The sequence below is a fragment of the Podarcis tiliguerta genome, assembly GCF_965153285.1.
Source record: "Podarcis tiliguerta genome assembly, chromosome: 8".
NCBI lineage: Eukaryota > Metazoa > Chordata > Lepidosauria > Squamata > Lacertidae > Podarcis > Podarcis tiliguerta.
Genome location: NC_139541.1, coordinates 78308310 through 78328341, shown reverse-complemented (window position 1 = coordinate 78328341; position 20032 = coordinate 78308310). Strand labels below are relative to the sequence as shown.

Here is a 20032-nt window from a genome sequence, read left to right as displayed (position 1 = left end):
CTGGAGGGGTCTCAGCACTCACTCAATTCAAAGCGACACAGGTGTGACCAGCAAAGCTTTATTTTGAACAGGGGTGGTGGAGGCCGGGCTAGGAGAGTCCCCACAAATTATAATGTCGGCTGCACGCAAGAAGTGAGGCTTAAATATAGCGCTCTTGCTCATTTGCCAACACGCCCCAAAGACTCTATCTGGATGGCAGGGAGCCAAAATCAGCCCCAAAGGCATTCTCCCCCCCCCCCATTACGTAAGAATTCATCTACCCCAGCATCCTGTTCCCAACAGTGTGCAGCCAGATGCTTCTGGGCAGACCACAGGCAAGCCTCAACTCATCACTTAAAACATTTCCCCCCAGCATGAACCACAAAACCTCAGTTCGCAAAGAGCTCTTTTCCAGACCAAGCGTTTCAATAAAAAGCCAGGCTTTTACTGTAGCGGTTTGTAATAGATTTCCTCCCTGCCTTCATCTCGCCCCACCCTGCCCAATTATTATCTTTCCAGCACTATAAATACACGAGAACGGTTCATGGCATTTCCCACCCCCCCGCTTCAGAAGAAAGACGGCAGGTGGAGGGTTTCGGCGTATTATGAAGTGAGGAACTGAAAGGAATGATGAAAATAGTTCTGCAACATTAAGCATAGTGATTTGGCCACCAATGTCGATTTGTCAGAGGCTCAGCTCTGCCAGAGCTGCCTTGGGCTGCCAACCTCACAATCCGGGAATGATGAATTATGGGGACAGAAAGAATGGAGGTGTGCTAGCCGGAAGGGGGGGAAACCTGTGACCTTGACAGCTAAAGAAGGACGGGGAGGGGAGGGCGATATGCAGGGGGTCTGAGATAATAAGTAATTGTTACTTTTATCATTTCGGGATCCGCTTCTGTCTCCCCCGTGAGCAGATTCTTGGTTTTCTGGAACCGTCTGCGCTTATACTTATTTATCACTGCAAAGAAGAAAGGGGAAGGAAAGGTAAGCAGATGCAAAACACTACTAGCAGGTAAAGCTAGACAGTAGCATTATCCTGAACCTGAGAACTGCAAGCACGCTTCAACCTGGGTTTCTATCGCTCACGGTCGTTGTCATTATTATTTCCTGCATTTGCCAGTCCTTTTGTACAAAAGAAAAAAATCCTAAAGTGAAACAAGTGCAATAAAAAAAGACCTTAAAATGATGAACAATGCATAAAAGGCTCATCCAGCAATATACTAGGAAAAGTCCTACGCACCTCAGTAAAATATGAACGCTGTTGAAGGAGGCAATTACCAAAGGCCTGAGTGAGTGAAAAGGTCTAATAATAATAATAATAATAATAATAATAATAATAATAATATACATACAATAATATAATTATTATATAGTAATATATATTATATAATAATGTAATTATTATATAATACATTATTATTATATTATTATTATTATTATTATTATTATTATTATTATTATTATTATTATTAATTTATTTGTTTCCCCAGCCACTCTTAGCCTGGTACTTAACAAGTGACAAAGATGGGGCTTGGCACAACTCTCTGGGGAGAGGATTCCACAGACAGGGGGCCACCACTGAAAAGGCCTGCTCTCGCGCAGCCACTTCCCACTCCACCCTCAGGTAGGGCACACAGAGAAGGGCCTCTGATGCAGAGGAGGGGGTGTTCTTCATATACTCGTGCAGAGCTGCAAGAATACAGTAAAAAAAAAAAAAAAAAGGAGCAGCAGCAAACCCCTCTGCGCAAATACACATATGCCAAAAAGGAGAAGGAACAAGTCCAACGCAGTTATGCTTTTCTGTTTTTATGGGTGTATAATATCAATGAATTGCTTGGTTCCTTTGCTCTCCCTCCCATCACTACTATTGTCCCAGGGCGGTACCACAAAAACAAAAGGTGAATTGGCAGGAAATTTACAAATCCCCCCCCCCCAAGCAATATATAGCATAAGACCTGCAAAACTAACTCTGAGCTCAGAATTTTCAGTTTTCAGATGCAGACTTTGAGGGGTACAGAACATGTTCAGTGCTGCCCTTAGCACTTGAATTTATACAAGATTTGGAAAGCTCCAGGAAGAATTGCCACTGCAGAATATAGGCTCTTGCTCATGGGTTCAAATACCCCCATGCCTTTTCCAGATGTTACAAAACACACACACACACACACACACACACACACACACTGCTTTGCTGAAAGCCAGTGGCATTTCCATAGGGCTCCAACCACTGAACGAAAATACAGTGGTGCCTCGCAAGACGAAAAGAATCCGTTCCGCGAGTCTCTTCATCTAGCGGTTTTTTCGTCTTGCGAAACAAGCCCATGAGCGGATTAGCGGATTAGCGCTATTAGCGGCTATTAGCGGCTATTAAAGGCTTAAGGGATTAGCGGATTAGCTGCTAAAAGGCTATTAGCAGCTTAGTGCCTTAGAAAAAGGGGGTGGGGAGCGGAAAAAAAACCCCAGGAATCGCAAGACATTTTCGTCTTGCGAAGCAAGCCCATAGAGAAATTCGTCCTGCGAAGTGCATTGGAAAACGGAAAGCGGGTTTTCCGTCTTGCGAGGCATTCGTCTTGCAGGGCACCACTGTATACCGAAATGCGTGCTCAAATATGAGAGAACACACATCACGAACCATACTGAATTCCGGCGTGGGGAGAGGGAACCCCCCCCCCAATCCATTATCACAGCAAATGTGCACTGGGAATCTGCAACTCGCTGGAGCTTCCTAGCATGTGGCTACCAAAGCCATTTGCAGTTCCCCATCAAGCATCACCGTGTTGACTGCACAGAAATGCATCAGCCACATAAAGGACAAGGCAGCCCCAGTAGCACTCAAGCCCCTATCATCGCTCCAGGATGGTTGGAGGGAAAGAGAAAGAGAGAGAGAGAGAGAGATGAGAGAGAGAGGAAATGCATCACTTACTGGAATTGGGAATGGGGGCCTCAGTGGGGCAAGTGGCAGGATGTGACAAGAAGGCGAGGAGCTAGGTGCCCTGGGGGAAGGGGGGAGAACAGTGCTGAGTGCAGACATCTCTACCCACAACCATTGGCTGCAGCCTCCCGGCAAATAGAGAGGGACGGGGGGCAAGGCTTACTTCGAGACGTGTGGACCGTGGCGAGTCGCCTGTACAGGTTCTTCTGTTTCGGATCGGGGTGGAACCCGCTCTTCGTAAAATACACGTGGATGTACATGGAGCCGTTGTGCTGAACGCTCTGGGGGAAAAAACAACCAACGCAATAGGATTACTGGCCTCATCCATTTTACTGAAACATTTTTTGGGGGGCGGGGGGGACGCAACACAGCAAGGAGGTGATCAAGGAAGCCACAGCTGTTGGAGTAATACTACTAGTTTTATGTTGCCCATCTGACTCATAGAATCATAGAGTTGGAAGAGACCACAAGGGCCATCGAGTCCAACCCCCTGCCAAGCAGGAAACACCATCAGAGCACTCCTGACATATGGTTGTCAAGCCTCTGCTTAAAGACCTCCAAAGAAGGAGACTCCACCACACTCCTTGGCAGCAAATTCCACTGTCAAACAGCTCTTACTGTCAGGAAGTTCTTCCTAATGTTTAGGTGGAATCTTCTTTCTTGTAGTTTGGATCCATTGCTCCGTGTCCGCTTGTCTGGAGCAGCAGAAAACAACCTTTCTCCCTCCTCTATGTGACATCCTTTTATATATTTGAACATGGCTATCATATCACCCCTTCACCTCCTCTTCTCCAGGCTAAACATGCCCAGCTCCCTTAGCCGTTCCTCATAAGGCATCGTTTCCAGGCCTTTGACCATTTTGGTTGCCCTCCTCTGGACACGTTCCAGTTTGTCAGTGTCCTTCTTGAACTGGACACAGTACTCCAGGTGAGGTCTGACCAGAGCAGAATACAGTGGCACTATTACTTCCCTTGATCTAGATGCTATACTCCTATTGATGCAGCCCAGAATTGCATTGGCTTTTTTAGCTGCAGGCACTCTGGGAGGCTTCCAGCAAAATATAAAAACACAAGCTCCCTCCTAATGTTAAGGATCGTCTGCCTTAAAATGTCAAACAGTAGCTTTGGCTTCTCCTTCCTTTGTCCCCCTAGCCCTTCCAAGCCTTCTCTGAGCACCTAACATTTTAAAAGGCCAAAGACAGAAAGCTTCCCCCAGACCCGTCCTGTCCTGCTTCCCTGTCTTCCAAGAGGGCTTCCCCATTCAAATTGCCATAGCCAGTCAGATGTGGGGAACCTCTGGTGCTCCAGTTGTTCCAGAACTACAACTCCCATCCTCCTTGGCCACGGTTGCTGGGCCTGATGGGAGCTGTAGTTTATAACATGTGGCAGGCCTAAGGTTTCCCCACGCTTGGGCTAGGAGATTGGGTAAGACTTTTGAGGTGCTAGAATGGAGTGATGCCCCTATTTGCATTCATAAAGGATCATCACCACTCATGGCTTTTAAATCAGTACTGGACATTCAGACAGTGGGTCACACCAGTCTCTCTCTCTTAGCTCTATAGGTAAAGGTAAAGGCACCCCTGACCATCAGGTCCAGTCGCGGACGACTCTGGGGTTGCGGCGCTCATCTTGCTTTATTGGTCAAGGGAGCCGGCATACAGCTTCCGGGTGATGTGGCCAGCAGGACTAAGCCGCTTCTGGCGAACCAGAGCAGCGCAAAGAAACGCTGTTTACCTTCCCACTGAAGCGGTACCTACTTATCTACTTGCACTTCGTGCTTTCGAACTGCTAGGTTGGCAGGAGCAGAGACCGAGCAACGGAAGCTCATCCTGTCACGGGGATTTGAACCGCCGACCTTCTGATCGGCAAGCCCTAGGCTCTGTGGTTTAACCCACAGTGCCACCCGCGTCCCTCTTAGCTCTATAAACTCTTGCTAATGTGGAGGAACTACTGTCTCTAACATGGAAGAAGAGATGCTTCCTAGTCCAGTCCAGGCAATGTATTTCTTAAAGCAGTTTTGCTTTTGGTGTCTGGAGATGGAGAGTACCCTTAAGTACAGGCAGCCCACTGCAGAGAAGTAGGAAGAAAAGTGAGGTCTGCAGCAGGGGGCTTGGCTTGAGTGCAGCTGGAGAACAGCCGGCCAGCAACATGCATTGCTCACGCACCTCCGGAATATCTAACTCTCCGTAGTGTTCATAGCACCCGTCGGAATTCTCGCCACTGGTCCAGTCCCCGTAGACAAGATCCCGCTGCTCCCAAAACAACGCGGAGGTAGCGTTGAAATCTGTAAAGTGCTCATGCTCTGATATATAGACATGAAGATCCTGAAGGGAGAAGAGAAGAGCATTATTTGAGGCAGGGAAGCCTGTATCATGGGCTGCAATAAAGGAATAGACCCAGGCAAATGTTCAGCTTCTTTACTGTTACGATGATCAGGGCTATGCATTTACTGCAATCCCTCAGCAGTGCGGGGGGGGGGGGGGGGGAATCGGCTACCCATTCAAGAGAAAAAGCAAGGTTCTAGCCACCCCCTCATGGCTGCAAAGGTACACTGAAAAGCACGTGGGCAATGCCTGCTCAGTTTTCAGGTGGCTGATGAGCTGCTGCGTAAGACTTCCAGAACAAAAGATGCAATACGGTAAAACTAGAGGATGATGCCGTGGAGCAAATGTTTTGAATAATTCTTTTTTATGTAATTGACAGACAAAGAATCGGGAGCCCTCTTTCGTCTCTTTTCCCCCTTTAAAAAATTTGTCGTGTCAAAGAAGCTTCAATAAAGAAATTTATGCAGTACAGTAAAACTGGCAGAACGCAATACACAGAATGAGAGAAATGCTGCAAATCTGCTCAGCTTCTGTGACTTCTGCAGGCTGCAGAGTTCTACAGGCTGCAATTTTTTAATCCAGATCATACAGGCGCGTAATTGTACTTTTACATACTGAGTGCATACTTGTTTACACTTTGCAAACTTTGGGGCCCAGCCAACCCATGTTCCTGGTCACACTTACCATTAAAGTGTCTTTAGGAAAGAGATTGCGGCTGGGCGCCCTGGGTGCTCCGCCAGCGGTGGTTGGATCCTGTGGTGCCGGCCCACGACGGAACCAACTGCTGATGGCCCAAATGATAAAGATCCTTTGGGGGGGGGGGGGAGAGAGAGAGAGAAAAGTAGAGAATCAATACAAGATGCCGAGATAAGCTGGCTGTTCCTTCTAGAGGCAGCTACTGCACAAAGAAATTGCTAACAGCCTCAACATTAAAGAGAACCTTCCCGAAGATGAATTTGTGTCAAACTCTGCTTGTTCGCAGGGGCCATACCTTGAACTAAACAAGGGGCTGAAGGACCAGACACATTGGCTCCACCCCCTGGCTCCTTCCCCCAAAGGCCTCTCTAACCCCTTGCTCCCAAAATCAAGAGTAGCAAGTGAGTGGGCAGAGCCCTCCCCTTATAATGCAGCTCAGCTGCTTACTGAGAAGCAGGCAAACCAGAGCAGGTAAGAGATTTTACCTGAGAGAAACTGGAGAGTTTTGCAAGGGAGAAGGGACAGCAAGAGTCTGTTGCATGTATTGTCTCCCTTTTCTCTCCAAGTCCCTGGTGGGCATGGCAATAATGTGGGACTCTGGGTCAGTGGTTCTGCTGGTGGCACAATGGGAAGCCCTGGGGGACTTAAACTAGAGAAACTGTGAGAACTGTAACATCCATACTAACCTTGCAAACAGTTGCCAGGAGCCTGCCGGCAACACCAACCTCCTTGGCCACTCCTTTGGCACCCACTTGCTGCTGTCCATGGTTTAACCCACAGCGCCACCCACGTCCCATACAGTTTTTGACACAGTGCAAACTGTGTAAACTGTGTTTACACTGTGTCAAATTGGTAAAAAGGAGCAGCTCAGGCTTCTCTCCCTCCTGCCCTTGCCTGTTCTTATTTAAACCCCACCCCCCACCCCAGTGTCCCTTTCTATTGGACTCCTTGCTCCAATGGTACCATCTGAGCTAACTCTGCTTCTGCAATATCCTTTGAGGAGGCAGGCGGAGAGATACGATCAGCAGAACGGAATGTGGCATGCTAGGGCAGCATTGCCCCTCCCGATGTGCCCCTTCTTCGCTGTTATTACTAACATTTTACATGCAAAGATGCTAGTCTGGGGCTTTGTGTGAATAATACACAAAGTATATTGAGAATATGCTACCTGTATGGTGGAGTGCACTAGAGACTGGCAGAAGCTCTACTGAATTCATGGACGGTCAATTAAAACCACACACACAACACGGTTAACGAGGCAAATCCATTGTCTTGCACAACCGGCTTATTCTACTTCTCAGGTACGCTTGCTTCGGAATGAATGGACCTCAGAGACCCAGACCCCTGCCCTGGCGCCCTGCCTTGCATATATAAGCACGTCTGGTTCTGCAGAGAAGCTACGCACGTCTCTTCCGGCATTCGCAGGCTAGTGTGTTTAAAATTATAGCTGAAGATAACCAGCCAACTGGGAAGACAGAACCACAGCACCGCTGGCTTCCGCTGCCTCATGAATCATCTGTGAAACTCACAAACCTAGGAGGGCCAGATAGTGTTGCCAGCTTCCCAAATCTGATTGGGGGGGGGGGGAATGCAGATTCCTTGCTCTTCTCCAGACAATGACCGGTATCTCTTAATTGAAAATTCACGCACCCAAGAGGCAATGTCACCTTCCTTCAAGATCTTCCCCACCGCCCCTGTCAAATATCCTTCAGGAGCTTTCACAGTGCATAAACACACACAAATCTAGCCGGCCAATCAATCAGTTTTAAGCCAGGAGGTTAATTAGCTAACCGAGTGATTCGGCAGGGAAGCTTTACAAAAATCGGATCCTTTTTTACTTCCTTTTTGCCACAGGTGACTCACCAAGACATGTGTGGCAGGAGGGGCAGCAATGCCTGTGGAAAGCCTGTTTTCCTTGGTTGTCAACAGTTCTGAATTACCAGACTAAAAGAATGGAATCATTTATTCTATTCTGCGACTTCCTCTAAGACTCCCCACTTAAAATGGGCCACAACCATCTGGAAAATGCTGAGCCCAATGAAGGGTGGATTATTTCGTTCAACTTCAAAGCAATGTTCTGGATCAATGTCAGCAGCCGGGGTGGGGGGGTGGGGGCCTTGCCAAGTAAAGATGATTTTTTTTTGCATACCCACAATTTTGGAAGTGCATTACTGCAGCATTTGCCCATTTCTGGAACAAGGAGAACACGCCAGCGCCGAGCCTGTTCCAATCTGATTTGCATTAATAAATGGAAATGTTTTAACCGTTCTAATCATACGGAAGTTCATCGCTCAGCTGGCACTGAACAGATGCCAAAACGTTTTGCTGACACAGCTCAAAGAGCCAATATAGCATCCCAAGCAATAATGGCTTTGGAAATGGCACAAAATCTCTCTGGTTCCTCTTTCCCACCTGGTCACCTTGCTCTTCAGGGGACATTTGAATGCGTTAAAAAAGGTTGGCTCCTGCTAATGCTATTGGTGGGCCGATTTCGTTGGGCAAGTGGCTAGATGGCGAGGCTAGATGGCGAATGCTACGAAAGGAGCAGTATCTGAAACAGCATTACTCAATTTAGTCAACTCCGCCCTACCCGACCAACTTATCTCAGAGCCCTCTGGAACCGTCACTCGTCCCGAGAACAGTGTTAGTGACTGGGATACCTAAGCTACTCACCAAATGGCACCTCAAACCTAGGTGACGGCCGCCACAATGGAATGTCTAGGTGCCTCCCCCTTGGGTTACAAAGCTGAAAATGAACTGTGTATATTGTCAACACGATGGCGATGTCGGTCGCCATCCTGGTGCCGAGAGATCTCTGCATGTTTACAACTGGACCCACGCTAGGCGCAAAATGTGCCTGGCGCCCAGGGGATTTCTAGCACTGGCCTTGGGCGGCTTACAGCATATCTAAAAACATAAAACATCCAGCATTATAAACCTCCCGATACAGGGCTGCCTTCAGATGTCTTCTGAAAGTTGTGTAATTCTTTATCTTCTTGGCATCTGAAGGCAGGGCGTTCCGTAGGGAGGGCACACTACCGAGAAGGCCCTTTGCCTGGCTGAAGCTACCGCTCTCTATTTGCTTTGATTCCCATACCAGCTGCAACTTTTTCTCATGCTTCAAGCTCTGTGCACTCCCGGAGTACCATAAAGGAGAGGCCAGATGGGGAACCAACCACCACCACGACCAGCAAGAGAGAACCGCAACCCTGAAAAAGATCAGTAGGCCTCATCCCCACAAGCCACAAAAACCCCAAGAGGCCATCACACACGTATTAAGGAGTGTCATTGATCCACACGCTAAAGCAGAATAGCGGAGAAACACAACCACGCTTCTGTGCTTTCAAGCTTGAGAAGCATGAAGAGGACAAAGCCTTTGATAAAACCCAGAAAGAGACCTTTGGAAGTCTAGGAAGACCTCTCCCTGCAAGTCGAAGGCTGCATGCTTACTTACAGCAGTAAGGCCCACTGATATTGACAGGGAGCCACTCTGAGTAAATAAGCTCCGGATTACAACGCATGCCACAACTTCTCCTATGCTGGGGATGGGGAGGTTGTGGTCCTCCAGAGGGTGTTAGTCTCCAACACCCATCAGACCCAGCCAAAGGTCAGAAATTGTTATTTATTTATTTCATGAAAATTATACACCACTTGACTGTTCACAACCATACTTTAAATGCTAAAACAGACTAAAATCACCTCAGCTTTTCGGGATGGTGGCTAGCCTTCTCTTGGGAAGAAGTGAAGGCATGGAGTGATCAGAATACAAATTGAAATTTTTGGGAATCCCTGGAGGGAGAAGTCCCAAATTGTTTAACTGAACGTTAAATGTGGAATGTTCATAGAATCATAGAATCATAGAGTTGGAAGAGACCACAAGGGCCATCGAGTCCAACCCCCTGCCAAGCAGGAAACACCATCAGAGCACTCCTGACATATGGTTGTCAAGCCTCTGCTTAAAGACCTCCAAAGAAGGAGACTCCACCACACTCCTTGGCAGCAAATTCCACTGTCGAACAGCTCTTACTGTCAGGAAGTTCTTCCTAATGTTTAGGTGGAATCTTCTTTCTTGTAGTTTGGATCCATTGCTCCGTGTCCGCTTCTCTGGAGCAGCAGAAAACAACCTTTCTCCCTCCTCTATGTGACATCCTTTTATATATTTGAACATGGCTATCATATCACCCCTTCACCTCCTCTTCTCCAGGCTAAACATGCCCAGCTCCCTTAGCCGTTCCTCATAAGGCATCGTTTCCAGGCCTTTGACCATTTTGGTTGCCCTCCTCTGGACACTTTCCAGTTTGTCAGTGTCCATGTTGCTTGATTATTGTTTATATTACAAAATTCTATGATAAATAAATAAATGTAGCTCAACTTTCTTAAGTGTTTGGGTAGGTAAGTCTAAACAAGAACATTTTTAGCAGGCGCCAAAATGAGTACAGGGAAGGCACCTGCTTGATGACTGGAGCTGTGGTCCAGCAACTTCTGGACCAGGGTGGTTCAACACGCAGCCCAAGAGCCACTTGTGGCCCTCAAAGCCTTTTTAGAGAGGCCCTCAGCAACATTGACGCTGCACTGGGTTTTGGGAAGGAGGCATAAGGGCCCTGACAGGATCCTAGAGTTCTCCCTCCTCCTTCCCAAAGCCTAGTCTGTGCTTTCCCAGCTTTGGGAAGGACCCTGCCACTGCCAGGCACTTCCTTCCTGAAGCCCAGTGCCTCACTTTGCATCAGGGTCTGGTTGCATTGACTCACACAAAACACAGACGTCAAAGCACAGACATTTCTCTCCGCAGTCTCACCCATAAACCAAACTATCGAGATCCCAAGTGACAAAAGAGCTGGCTCTAATGACTGGTGTTAAAAGCCTTATGGGGACCTCTGCCCTGGAAAGATGCCGCCAAAACTTAGAGAAGAGGTGCTTAACTTAAAAGTTAATTAGGGTAGCAATCAGCTTAATACTTTACTGAACACACTTTGGCACAGGCCTATAGGATGGCCCCACGCACGCCCTTCCTTCTAGAAAGGGGAAGGACTCTTAACTCAGCTGCGTCACATGCAGAAGGTTCAAGGTTCAAGCCCTCGCATTTCTAAAGAGAGCAGTAAAAGACGCTGGCTGAAATCCCAGACAGCCCCGGACAGGCTTCACTTGCCTTCCTCGCCTTGGCGCCCTCCGGATATTTTATTATTTGTATCTAGCCTTTTTTCCAAGGAGCTCAGAGTTGGCGTATATGGTTCTCCCTCCCCTCATTTAATTCCCCACAACAATCCTGTGAGGGAGGCTAGGCTGAGAGGCAGTGACTGGTCCAAGGTCACCCAGTGAGCTTCATGGCTGAGTGGGGATTCGAACCCTGGAGTCCTGAGTCCTCGTTCAACACTCTTAACTGCTGCACCACTTCTGGCTCTCCAATTTGTAGATGTACAAAGCCTGATGTGGGTTTGGGCTACAGCCAGCATTGGAGTTCTAGCCCCAAACATTTGGAGGGTGCTAGAAGAAGAAGAAGAAGAAGAAGAAGAAGAGGAGGAGGAGGAGGAGGAGGAGTTTGGATTTGATATCCCGCTTTATCACTACCCGAAGGAGTCTCAAAGCGGATAACATTCTCCTTTCCCTTCCTCCCCCACAACAAACACTCTGTGAGGTGAGTGGGGCTGAGAGACTTCAGAGAAGTGTGACTGGCCCAAGGTCACCCAGCAGCTGCATGTGGAGGAGCGGAGACACAAACCCGGTTCCCCAGATTACAAGTCCACCGCTCTTAACCACTACACCACGCTGGCTCTCTCACATTGCTAAGCTGAAGAAGGCTGGTGTAGACAAATTCTTTTTTAAAAATAAGATTTTATTAAAGCTTTTTTTACGGAAATATAAACTAATCTAAATAAAAACAAAAACAGAGAAAGAAAGAGAAAACACAATCCTACTCTCTCAAAGGTAGCTCGTAACCCTTGTCTCACACAGAAAGTAGAAGATCCTCCCTGCTCTCACATGGGAGCTTTTATTTTTTTCTCCCAGTCGGGGGACACACAAATACTGAGCTGGGTGGACCAATGGTCTGATTCTGCATACAAGCCACTACCTACATACTAATCACTTGGAGGAAGACCACCGCCATGTTCACAAGGACATAAAGCCATGGTTCTTAGGTCTCATGAAATAGCACATAAAGCCTGTTTCTTCAATGTGCTACTTCAAACTGCAGGTGGAGGGAAGCTGCTTATTGTCCTCCATATAGAATAACTTTCTGCATGCAGAAGAGCAGTGAAGAAGATGACAGAGGTCTGGTCTAGCCCAGCTGACGTCCCAGCATGTTAGTTTTATTGCTGTTAGATTGATCTGTAGGGAATGTTTCTTGCATGGTGGAGAATTCAATCATGCAAGCCTCCAGCTGCAGTTTTTGACCATCCGGACCAGGGGCTGGCAAATTCTGACTAACCAAAAAGGACACCTCCCCCCACCTTCCAAAGGACAAGATGCCCCTTTTATTAAGGGGGGGAGTGTAGTTCAGTGGTAGAGCACCTGCTTTGCACGCAGAAGGTTCTGGGTTCAAGCCCCAACATCTTCAGGTATGGCTGGGAGAGAACCCCGTCTGAAAGCTTGGGAATCTGCCTGCCAGTGCAGACAATACTGAGCTAAATGGACCACGGGTCTGACTCGGCATAAGGCAGCTCCCTAGGTTCTTATGTCTGGAATGTAGAACAGGATCAGAGACAAATCTGTTCCTTCTTTTCAGCTCCAGGCCAGGGGCAAAAAATAAGCCCTGAGCCTATAAACCCAGAGTGAAGGTGATGGACCTCTGCACCCCATGCTTCCGCTTGCACCTGAAAAGCCAGGAGGGGGAGCAGAGGCACATCAGATTGCTCTGCCTCCCTGCACTCCTTAGGCACATTGGTCGCTCTGTCTCTGCATGCAATGATGGGTGCTCTCTGAGCTCAGAAGCCCTGTTGGCACAGAGTGAAACCCACACGGCTCCACTTCCCTTTTCTAGCTCCAAGGTGATGCAGAGAGGTGGAAGCGTACTGGTTTACTGTGCACCAAGGGATGCTCCTTGGGCATTCAGAGGATCTGAGCTGATGGTGAGAGGCAGAGGCACTTCAGCTCACCTTAGAGAAACAGGCTTTAGGTTGGTCATTTAGTGCTATGCAGTTGAGACAGTGTGCCTAGGAGGCCAAGATAGGAGCCAGTATAAGTCCCTACTTCAAATGCCACCTCTTTCATAAACTTAACTGGACGGCCACAGGCAAGCCACTACAGTGGTACCTCGGGTTACATACGCTTCAGGTTACAGACTCCGCTAACCCAGAAATAGTGCTCCAGGTTAAGAACTTTGCTTCAGGATAAGAACAGAAATTGTGCTCCGGCGGCGCGGCAGCAGCAGCAGGAGGCCCCATTAGCTAAAGTGGTGCTTCAGGTTAAGAACAGTTTCAGGTTAAGAACGGACCTCCAGAACGAATTAAGTACTTAACCCGAGGTACCACTGTATCCCCTCACCAACTCTCAGTGTGGGTGTCTTGGGTCGCAAGAATGGCTGAGATCATCTTTGCAAAGAAAGAGCATGTCTGCTGGCATAGGGCTGGTGCTCAGAAGCCATTTCTGATCATTTGAGTTCGTATTGTCTGCTGAACGTGTTTGCTTTTGCTTTGCATGCTCTTGTGTTTTCGATAGGATTATGACCGGTTGAAATGTCTGCTATTTTTTAATGCTTTTGTTGTTACTGTGAGCCGCTTTGAGCGCAGCACCGCTGTTGGAAAATTGGGATACAAATATTTAAAAATTTAAAATATCAAAAAGTGCTTGGAATACACTGAAGCGGTATAGAAACACCAGTTATTGTGGGCTTTGCCCTGCAGATGCATGAAAACAGTGGGTATTGGCTGCTTTCATAGAAGTACAGGAATTTGACCCAGGCCATGTAAGTCCAAGAGCAAGTGATTTAAGGACAAACACCAAATACACACACACACCCCACCTTCTAGTGTGATATATACACACACCGGATGACAACGCGGCAGTTCTAGAGCAGTCGAGATCTCACCTGAACAAGACTCCTTTGATGACCTGCCAAGCATTTGGAGCTTGCTGTGGGGGCTGGTTCTGCTGCTGGGTCTCAGCAACTGCTTCACCTCCCCCTGCAGTTCCATTGCTGGTCACTTGCTATAAAGGTGGGGAGAAAAACGGGGAGATGGAAATCAGCAAAAGTCGTTTGTCATAAGAAGCCAAGAGGGTCAAACTTTTTTGCGGCAGCACGAAACCGCCCCCACCTCTTGGGACAGGAATGAGTTCAGCTTCCCGGAAAACAAGATTTTTAATTAGATGCAAAGTGCTGTACAACAATGAGCTGGGATAGCTCAGTGGATGAGAGCTTGAAATCTGGTTTTAATAACCCCCATTTCAAATCTCAACTCAGCCGTAAGTTCGTAAGGCGCCATCCTTCAGCCTTGGTCTGCCATCTGAAATATAGGGATAACAGCAACAGGGGAAGGAGAGCCCAGCTGCACCGAGGCCGTCGAGCCCATCAACGTTTCCAGCAGCAGCCAGGCAGATGCTTCCAGGAAGCCACAAGCAGGCCATGAATTAGAGTATTATTTTTATTTTCTTTGTATTTAAACAATTTATATACTGCTTAACTATAGTTATCACTAGGAGGTTGGCAAGGATACAGCACAAAAAGTAGATGGTTAAACTATAAAATCAAACTTTGGTTGAAACGTCTACTTGAATTTTTAAAAGTCTTCAGTCCTCGCCTGTTATAAGTTAATTCTGCCCTATTTTTTTCCATCTGTCCTAAAGTGACTACCATCTATTTAATCTACCCTTTAGTTCTAGTATTACAGGATGGGAAGGATAAATTTATCTGTCCTCCCTCTTCCCCATTCCGCACACCATTCATAAACATCTCTCATTGCCCCATTGTTTTTCTGAACAAGGAAGCCACAAATAATTTTGTCTTTTCTGAAACAACAAAGGACTGTCAACCCCGTGATCATTTTGGCTGTCCTTACCTGCACTTCTTCCATTTCTCCAATATGTCTTTTGAGATTTTGTGTGTGTGTGTGTGTGTGTGTGCGAGAGAGAGAGAGAGAGAGAACTGTATTCGATATTCCGAAGGTGGGCTTAGCATCTTTTTATAAAAGGGCATTAAGCAGTGGCTATTTTGTTCCCCATCCATTCTTGAGTTTACTATTTTACCACAACCTCACCCTGTTGACATTTTCATTAAGTTATCAACAATGACCCCCTCCCCCCAAGATATATTAATAGATAGTCACAGACACTTTAGACCCTCCATGTTTCTATGTGGTTAAGATTTTCTACCTGTGGGCGCCTCACTTTACACTCACTTAAGAGAAAATCTCATTTGTCATTTCATTCCTATTTACCTAGTTGCAGAGACACTTTTGGGACTCTCTGCAGGCTGCTTGGGTTATTCCTATTCTGGTTATTCATCAATTGTTATTTATTTCATTGTATTTAGAAAGCTGGGGTTCAACTAAATGCAGGCAAGCGCCACATAAAAAGCAACCAATAATCTGCAGACTTGACTACAGGATCATTTATAAATGTTAAATAGTACCAGTCTTAATACAGATCCCATTGTTTATTAACCTCCGCTATAAAAACTATGCAGTTACTCTTCTATGGTCCAGAACCTAATCTTTAATCAGCTGCTGATGCAAAAAAGAATTTGCCCTCTTACTTCATCGCTGCTAAATTTATGTAGGACCTTTTAATTAAGGCTTGTGTTAAAAGCAACTTGTCAATCTATATACTAGCCCCAACCAGTTTTCACTAGCTTATCTTACAGGGCTGCTCTATGAATTACTGAAACAACATATGCAAAGTTCCTTGAGTACTTAGGAGAAAACACATAATCACTAATTCTTATTAGGATCTGATCTGAAGGAAAGGCATACATGATTTATGTTATTCAAATTTGCCCAGAAGGAAAGCACCTCATCACTATTAATCCAATTTTTCAGATGAGAAACTCAATTCATGTTCCCAGTCTCTCCCTACAGGCACGCAGGGTCAGTAAAGTAAGCCCATGACATTAAGTGAATATTTAAGCCAGCAAATTCTTTTCGGTACTACATTTGAATTTTAAAACAAATCAAATTATCATCTCGGTTCTTCACTCTTAAAGCACCCCAATCCATGTTGGGCAAAAGATTCCTGTATTGTTATTGAGTATTTAAAGAACTATTATAGCAAGATGAAAAGACGAGCAAGATTTGAAATATGAGCAACAGTGTGAATAAGATAAATAGGTTAAATTAAACAGTACGTGAAATATGTAGCATTTAAGGGTAAATATGGAGACCACGGAAGGGGAGGACAGAAAGTCAATTGATAAAGTAACATGGTTTATGTTAAAATTTGGATATATTTTTTCTTTGTGAAAAATTAATAAATAAGATCTGCTTTTAAAAAACAATTCCTGTATTGCAGGGGGTTGGACTAGATGATCCTTGGGTTCCCTTCCAACTCTACAATTCTATGATTCAATCTCCTTTCAGGAAAATAATGGTGGAGGACCAAAATATGAGCCTCTTCATCCACATTCAACACTGTTGAGAGAATTAAGGCTTTGATTCTGGATTCAAGTTTTATTTTTAGATCATTTATTTAAAATGGCAGATTATGCGTGGCAGATTTCATCACAAGGATATTATGTAAAAATCTAGATGGTAAAAGAGGGTGGGGATAAAGGGGAAGTAGCAAGAATGATCCAAGTGGTAAATGTACCTGGGGAATCCCAAGGTGAGGCGTGGGGAGGACACTGAAAGGTAACACTGCTTTTAACACATGGATGGCAGCCAAACAAAAGGATTGCCGGCCCTGTGTGGGCTGTTTCCCAGCAAACGGTGGAAAAACAAGGTGTGGAATGGGAATTCCCGTGCCCCCCCCCATCCTCTCACCCCAAGCACCTGCAGCCAACAACACTCTGAGCACTGTTACCTAAGCTTCTGATAGCTAGAGCTTACTTCCCTAAATTATAATTGGAGACACACCTGAAGTGGTTTGCTTTCAGAAAATGAAAGTGTTAAGAATTTCCCACATTTGGAAGAGCTCACCTGTGTTTCGAGACAAGTCACTGTTCTACAAGTGCTTCTTCTCAATGTAAGCTCAGAGCAGTAACTCACACAGAGATGCAACGGACAGACTCCCTTCATCTCTGCATCAGGAGCAACTGAATGATCCAATCACATCCAATACTGAGATGGGCCACAACTGTCCTTCCCCAGGAAGGAGATGTAAGTAAGGGTAGAGCAAAGAATCACGCAGGTACCCAGGAGGCACTATGGGCTGAGTGCTTTGAGCTGATGGCAAATTATAATGATTCTATTTATTTATTACATCTCACAGCACACAAATGTGTCACAGCAATCTGTGCAGGAATTACTGGCTTTGAGTGAGATGAGACTCCACACAGGGGAAAAATAAGCTGTTTCATCTAGAATAGGTAGTAGGTGAGAGAGCACTGCTGTCTAGAATGAGACAAATTTTGGGCAGACTGTGTGTAATATTCACAGAATCAACAGACAATTGGGGAGAGGAGAGATCATGATGTCAAGTTTTCCCATGAAAGCCAGGTGCTTGTTTGTGGGCAAGAGTCTCCTTACAGATAAAAGAGGACAATACCTGCAAAAGCAGATTAGATGCAGTTAAGGGGAAGCATCTAACAGATGAAAAATGTAGCTGCATGTTCATGCATCTGTTTCCCCTACAGAAAAAGTATGAGGATCAGAAAGAGAAGGCTGAATGGGCAGCTACTCAAAGAGGAAATTTAACTTAGGAGGAGGACAGAGGAGGGGGAAAAAAACCTTAGTAGGGAACCCAAAGACAAACTCCTCAAAAAAGAGAAACAATTCCTGAAGTAGGAAGCTCTGAAATTAGTGATGTTGAAAGGAATGGCAGGTGAACTCTTAGCCTAGATGGAGAAAACAGAGTGACACCTGTAAATTTCAGGGAGAAAAAGCTTTTGACAGTACAGTCAAGGAGATTGGGGAAGAGGAAACATGGTCTGAAATTGGAAGAAACATGAAAGTCAGTTGGAGACAAGAGAAGAAAACCAGCCAAGAAAAGCAGAGCACAGTGAGAAATGTAGATTGTCATAAAGGATGGGGGGCAAGGGCCAAGAGAGCTATCTGGGTCAGAACTTGTTGGTTCTTTATGGGGGATAAAGGCAGGAGCAATTTGCTAATGAGACCAATTAGGAGCAGGAAGATAACTACCCAGAGGGGGGCATTGAGATGAAAGTGATTCCTTGGCATACACCTGAGAAATCAGATCTATCTAACCAGGGACAGAGTCAGGCGAGAATTTCTAAGTCAAGGGAACAAGATGGATGCCAGATCAAAAGGGTGGAGGTGTACCCAAGAGAAGTGGGGTGTTGAGGCTGAAGCAACACTGTGTGACACATCCAAGAAGGAAGGAGTGGCTAGTGTGGGACACTGAACAGAGAGACAAATGGGTGACTCCTCATTTAATCATAAAGTTCACTGCATGGTTTCCATGAGGCAATTCGGGCAACTCGCTTTACTACAAATTGTGCCTGACGAGTGGCAAAAGCTTCCTTCCTGAAGCAAATATATACAAACAATGAAACTACAGGTGAACCAGGTCCCCAAGAATTAAGGATTTATACACCTTTCAGGTATAGAAGTGTGGCAAGGTGCAGGGTAGAAACTGCCACTTGCGCAACTATACAGAATGATGAAACCCAGGCTCATATTCTGGGGATTTGTATGAAGGTCCAGTTTCACTCTGTAGCGTCTAGGAAAGTCCTGTCTGCGACTCTATAGCCTGTCAGTATAAAGACTACTGAGCTGATAAACTAAGTGTCTGAGCTGGAATGTCGCCTTGCTATGTTCTTATGCTTTCTATATTTAAGCTCCCATCCACACTAGGCCATGAGACTCTGTTGGGTTGGAAATAGGGATCCAGAATACACTCTACAAGACTCCTTCAGGAATTCAGGGCCAGTCGCTACTGCTTAACCTAACCTACCTCACACAGCTGTTGCGAAGGTAAAACTGCTTATTTGCGAGCAAGAACCACACATGCCACTTTGTCTCCTTAAAGGAAAAGCAAATTATAAATGAACCTGATGTGATTCGGGTTACCAAACGCACTGGGAGTGATTTTTACCACTTCAGAGCAGCCTTCCTCCACCTTGGGTGCCTGACGTTGTCGGACTACAAATCCCATTGTTCCCAGGCGACGTGGCTGGTCAGGGCTGATGGGGAGCTGTAGTTCAAGAACATCTGGAGACCCTCAAGGTTGAGAGGGGCCCTTTCAGAAGCCGACTTGCGCCTGGTCGGACCATTGGCCCATGCAGCTCAGTACCGCCTACACTGGCTGGCAGCACCTCTCCGAGGTCTCGGGGCAGGTGCATTTCCCAGACCTACCTGGAGGTGCCAGAGACTGAACTTGGGGAGTCTCTGCAGGCGGAGGGGGTGCTATAACCACAGGGTTGCGACCCTTGCTCACTCGTGCCATAAGCCTCTCTGAGCCCGGCTGAGAATAAAACGGGGGCTGGCCGTGTGTGGACCCCTCCTCCCCACCCAAAAAAACAACCCCACCCCTGGCGTTTTGGGAGGAAAAATGCAGGCGATAATAAATAAAAGGCTGCAGATATATATATGAGTGAGATAAATAAGAAACAGCTGACCTGGAGAAGGGGCATGGTGGGCAATCGCCCCTGGAGGCCAATTAATATATTTTTTTTCTGGGGTAGGGAAGAAGGGCGTCACGTGACTGGCGAGAGGGGCGGGGCTGGGGCATGAGGGGACCTAACCCCCCCTCCTCGCCCGCGGGAGGGGCAAAAGGAGGGCGGCGGGAGGGGCAGCTGCCCCCCGGCAGGGAAAGGAAAGCCGCTGAGCAGCAGCTCCCGCGAGGGGGGCGACGGAGAAAGGGGCTCTGCGGCCGCTACCTGTTCAGGGCCGGACGCGGGACCCGCCGCCGCCACCACCTCCGTCTCCGGCGCCGCCATCTTGCTGCGCCGTTGCCTGGTGCAGCTCTCGCGAGAGTTCCCCCTAAGTCCCGCTTTGCTCCCGCCCGCCCTCTCTCTCGCTCTCGCTCTCTCTGGCCCACGTGACCTCCTCCCC

At 46.9% G+C, this 20032-nt stretch overlaps 1 protein-coding gene across 2 annotated transcripts in view; it reads right to left on the bottom strand.

The window, feature by feature from the left end:
• The window catches only part of CLPTM1 (CLPTM1 regulator of GABA type A receptor forward trafficking), a 31438-nt gene extending 11465 nt beyond the window's left edge, over nucleotides 1-19973 (bottom strand). Inside the window, exons 1-6 of one of the 2 annotated variants that reach the window (XM_083455237.1) lie at nucleotides 19858-19973; nucleotides 13957-14075; nucleotides 5922-6045; nucleotides 5079-5237; nucleotides 3078-3195; nucleotides 855-940 (exon numbers count right to left, since the gene is read on the bottom strand). In XM_083455237.1, coding sequence (XP_083311363.1) covers nucleotides 855-940; nucleotides 3078-3195; nucleotides 5079-5237; nucleotides 5922-6045; nucleotides 13957-14075; nucleotides 19858-19917 — 666 coding nt within the window. In that variant the 5' untranslated portion in view covers nucleotides 19918-19973. Of the gene's footprint in view, nucleotides 1-854; nucleotides 941-3077; nucleotides 3196-5078; nucleotides 5238-5921; nucleotides 6046-13956; nucleotides 14076-19596 lie in introns of both variants that reach the window. The other variant, XM_083455236.1, reaches the window with a different exon arrangement.
• Between the last annotated feature and the right edge of the window lie 59 nt (nucleotides 19974-20032).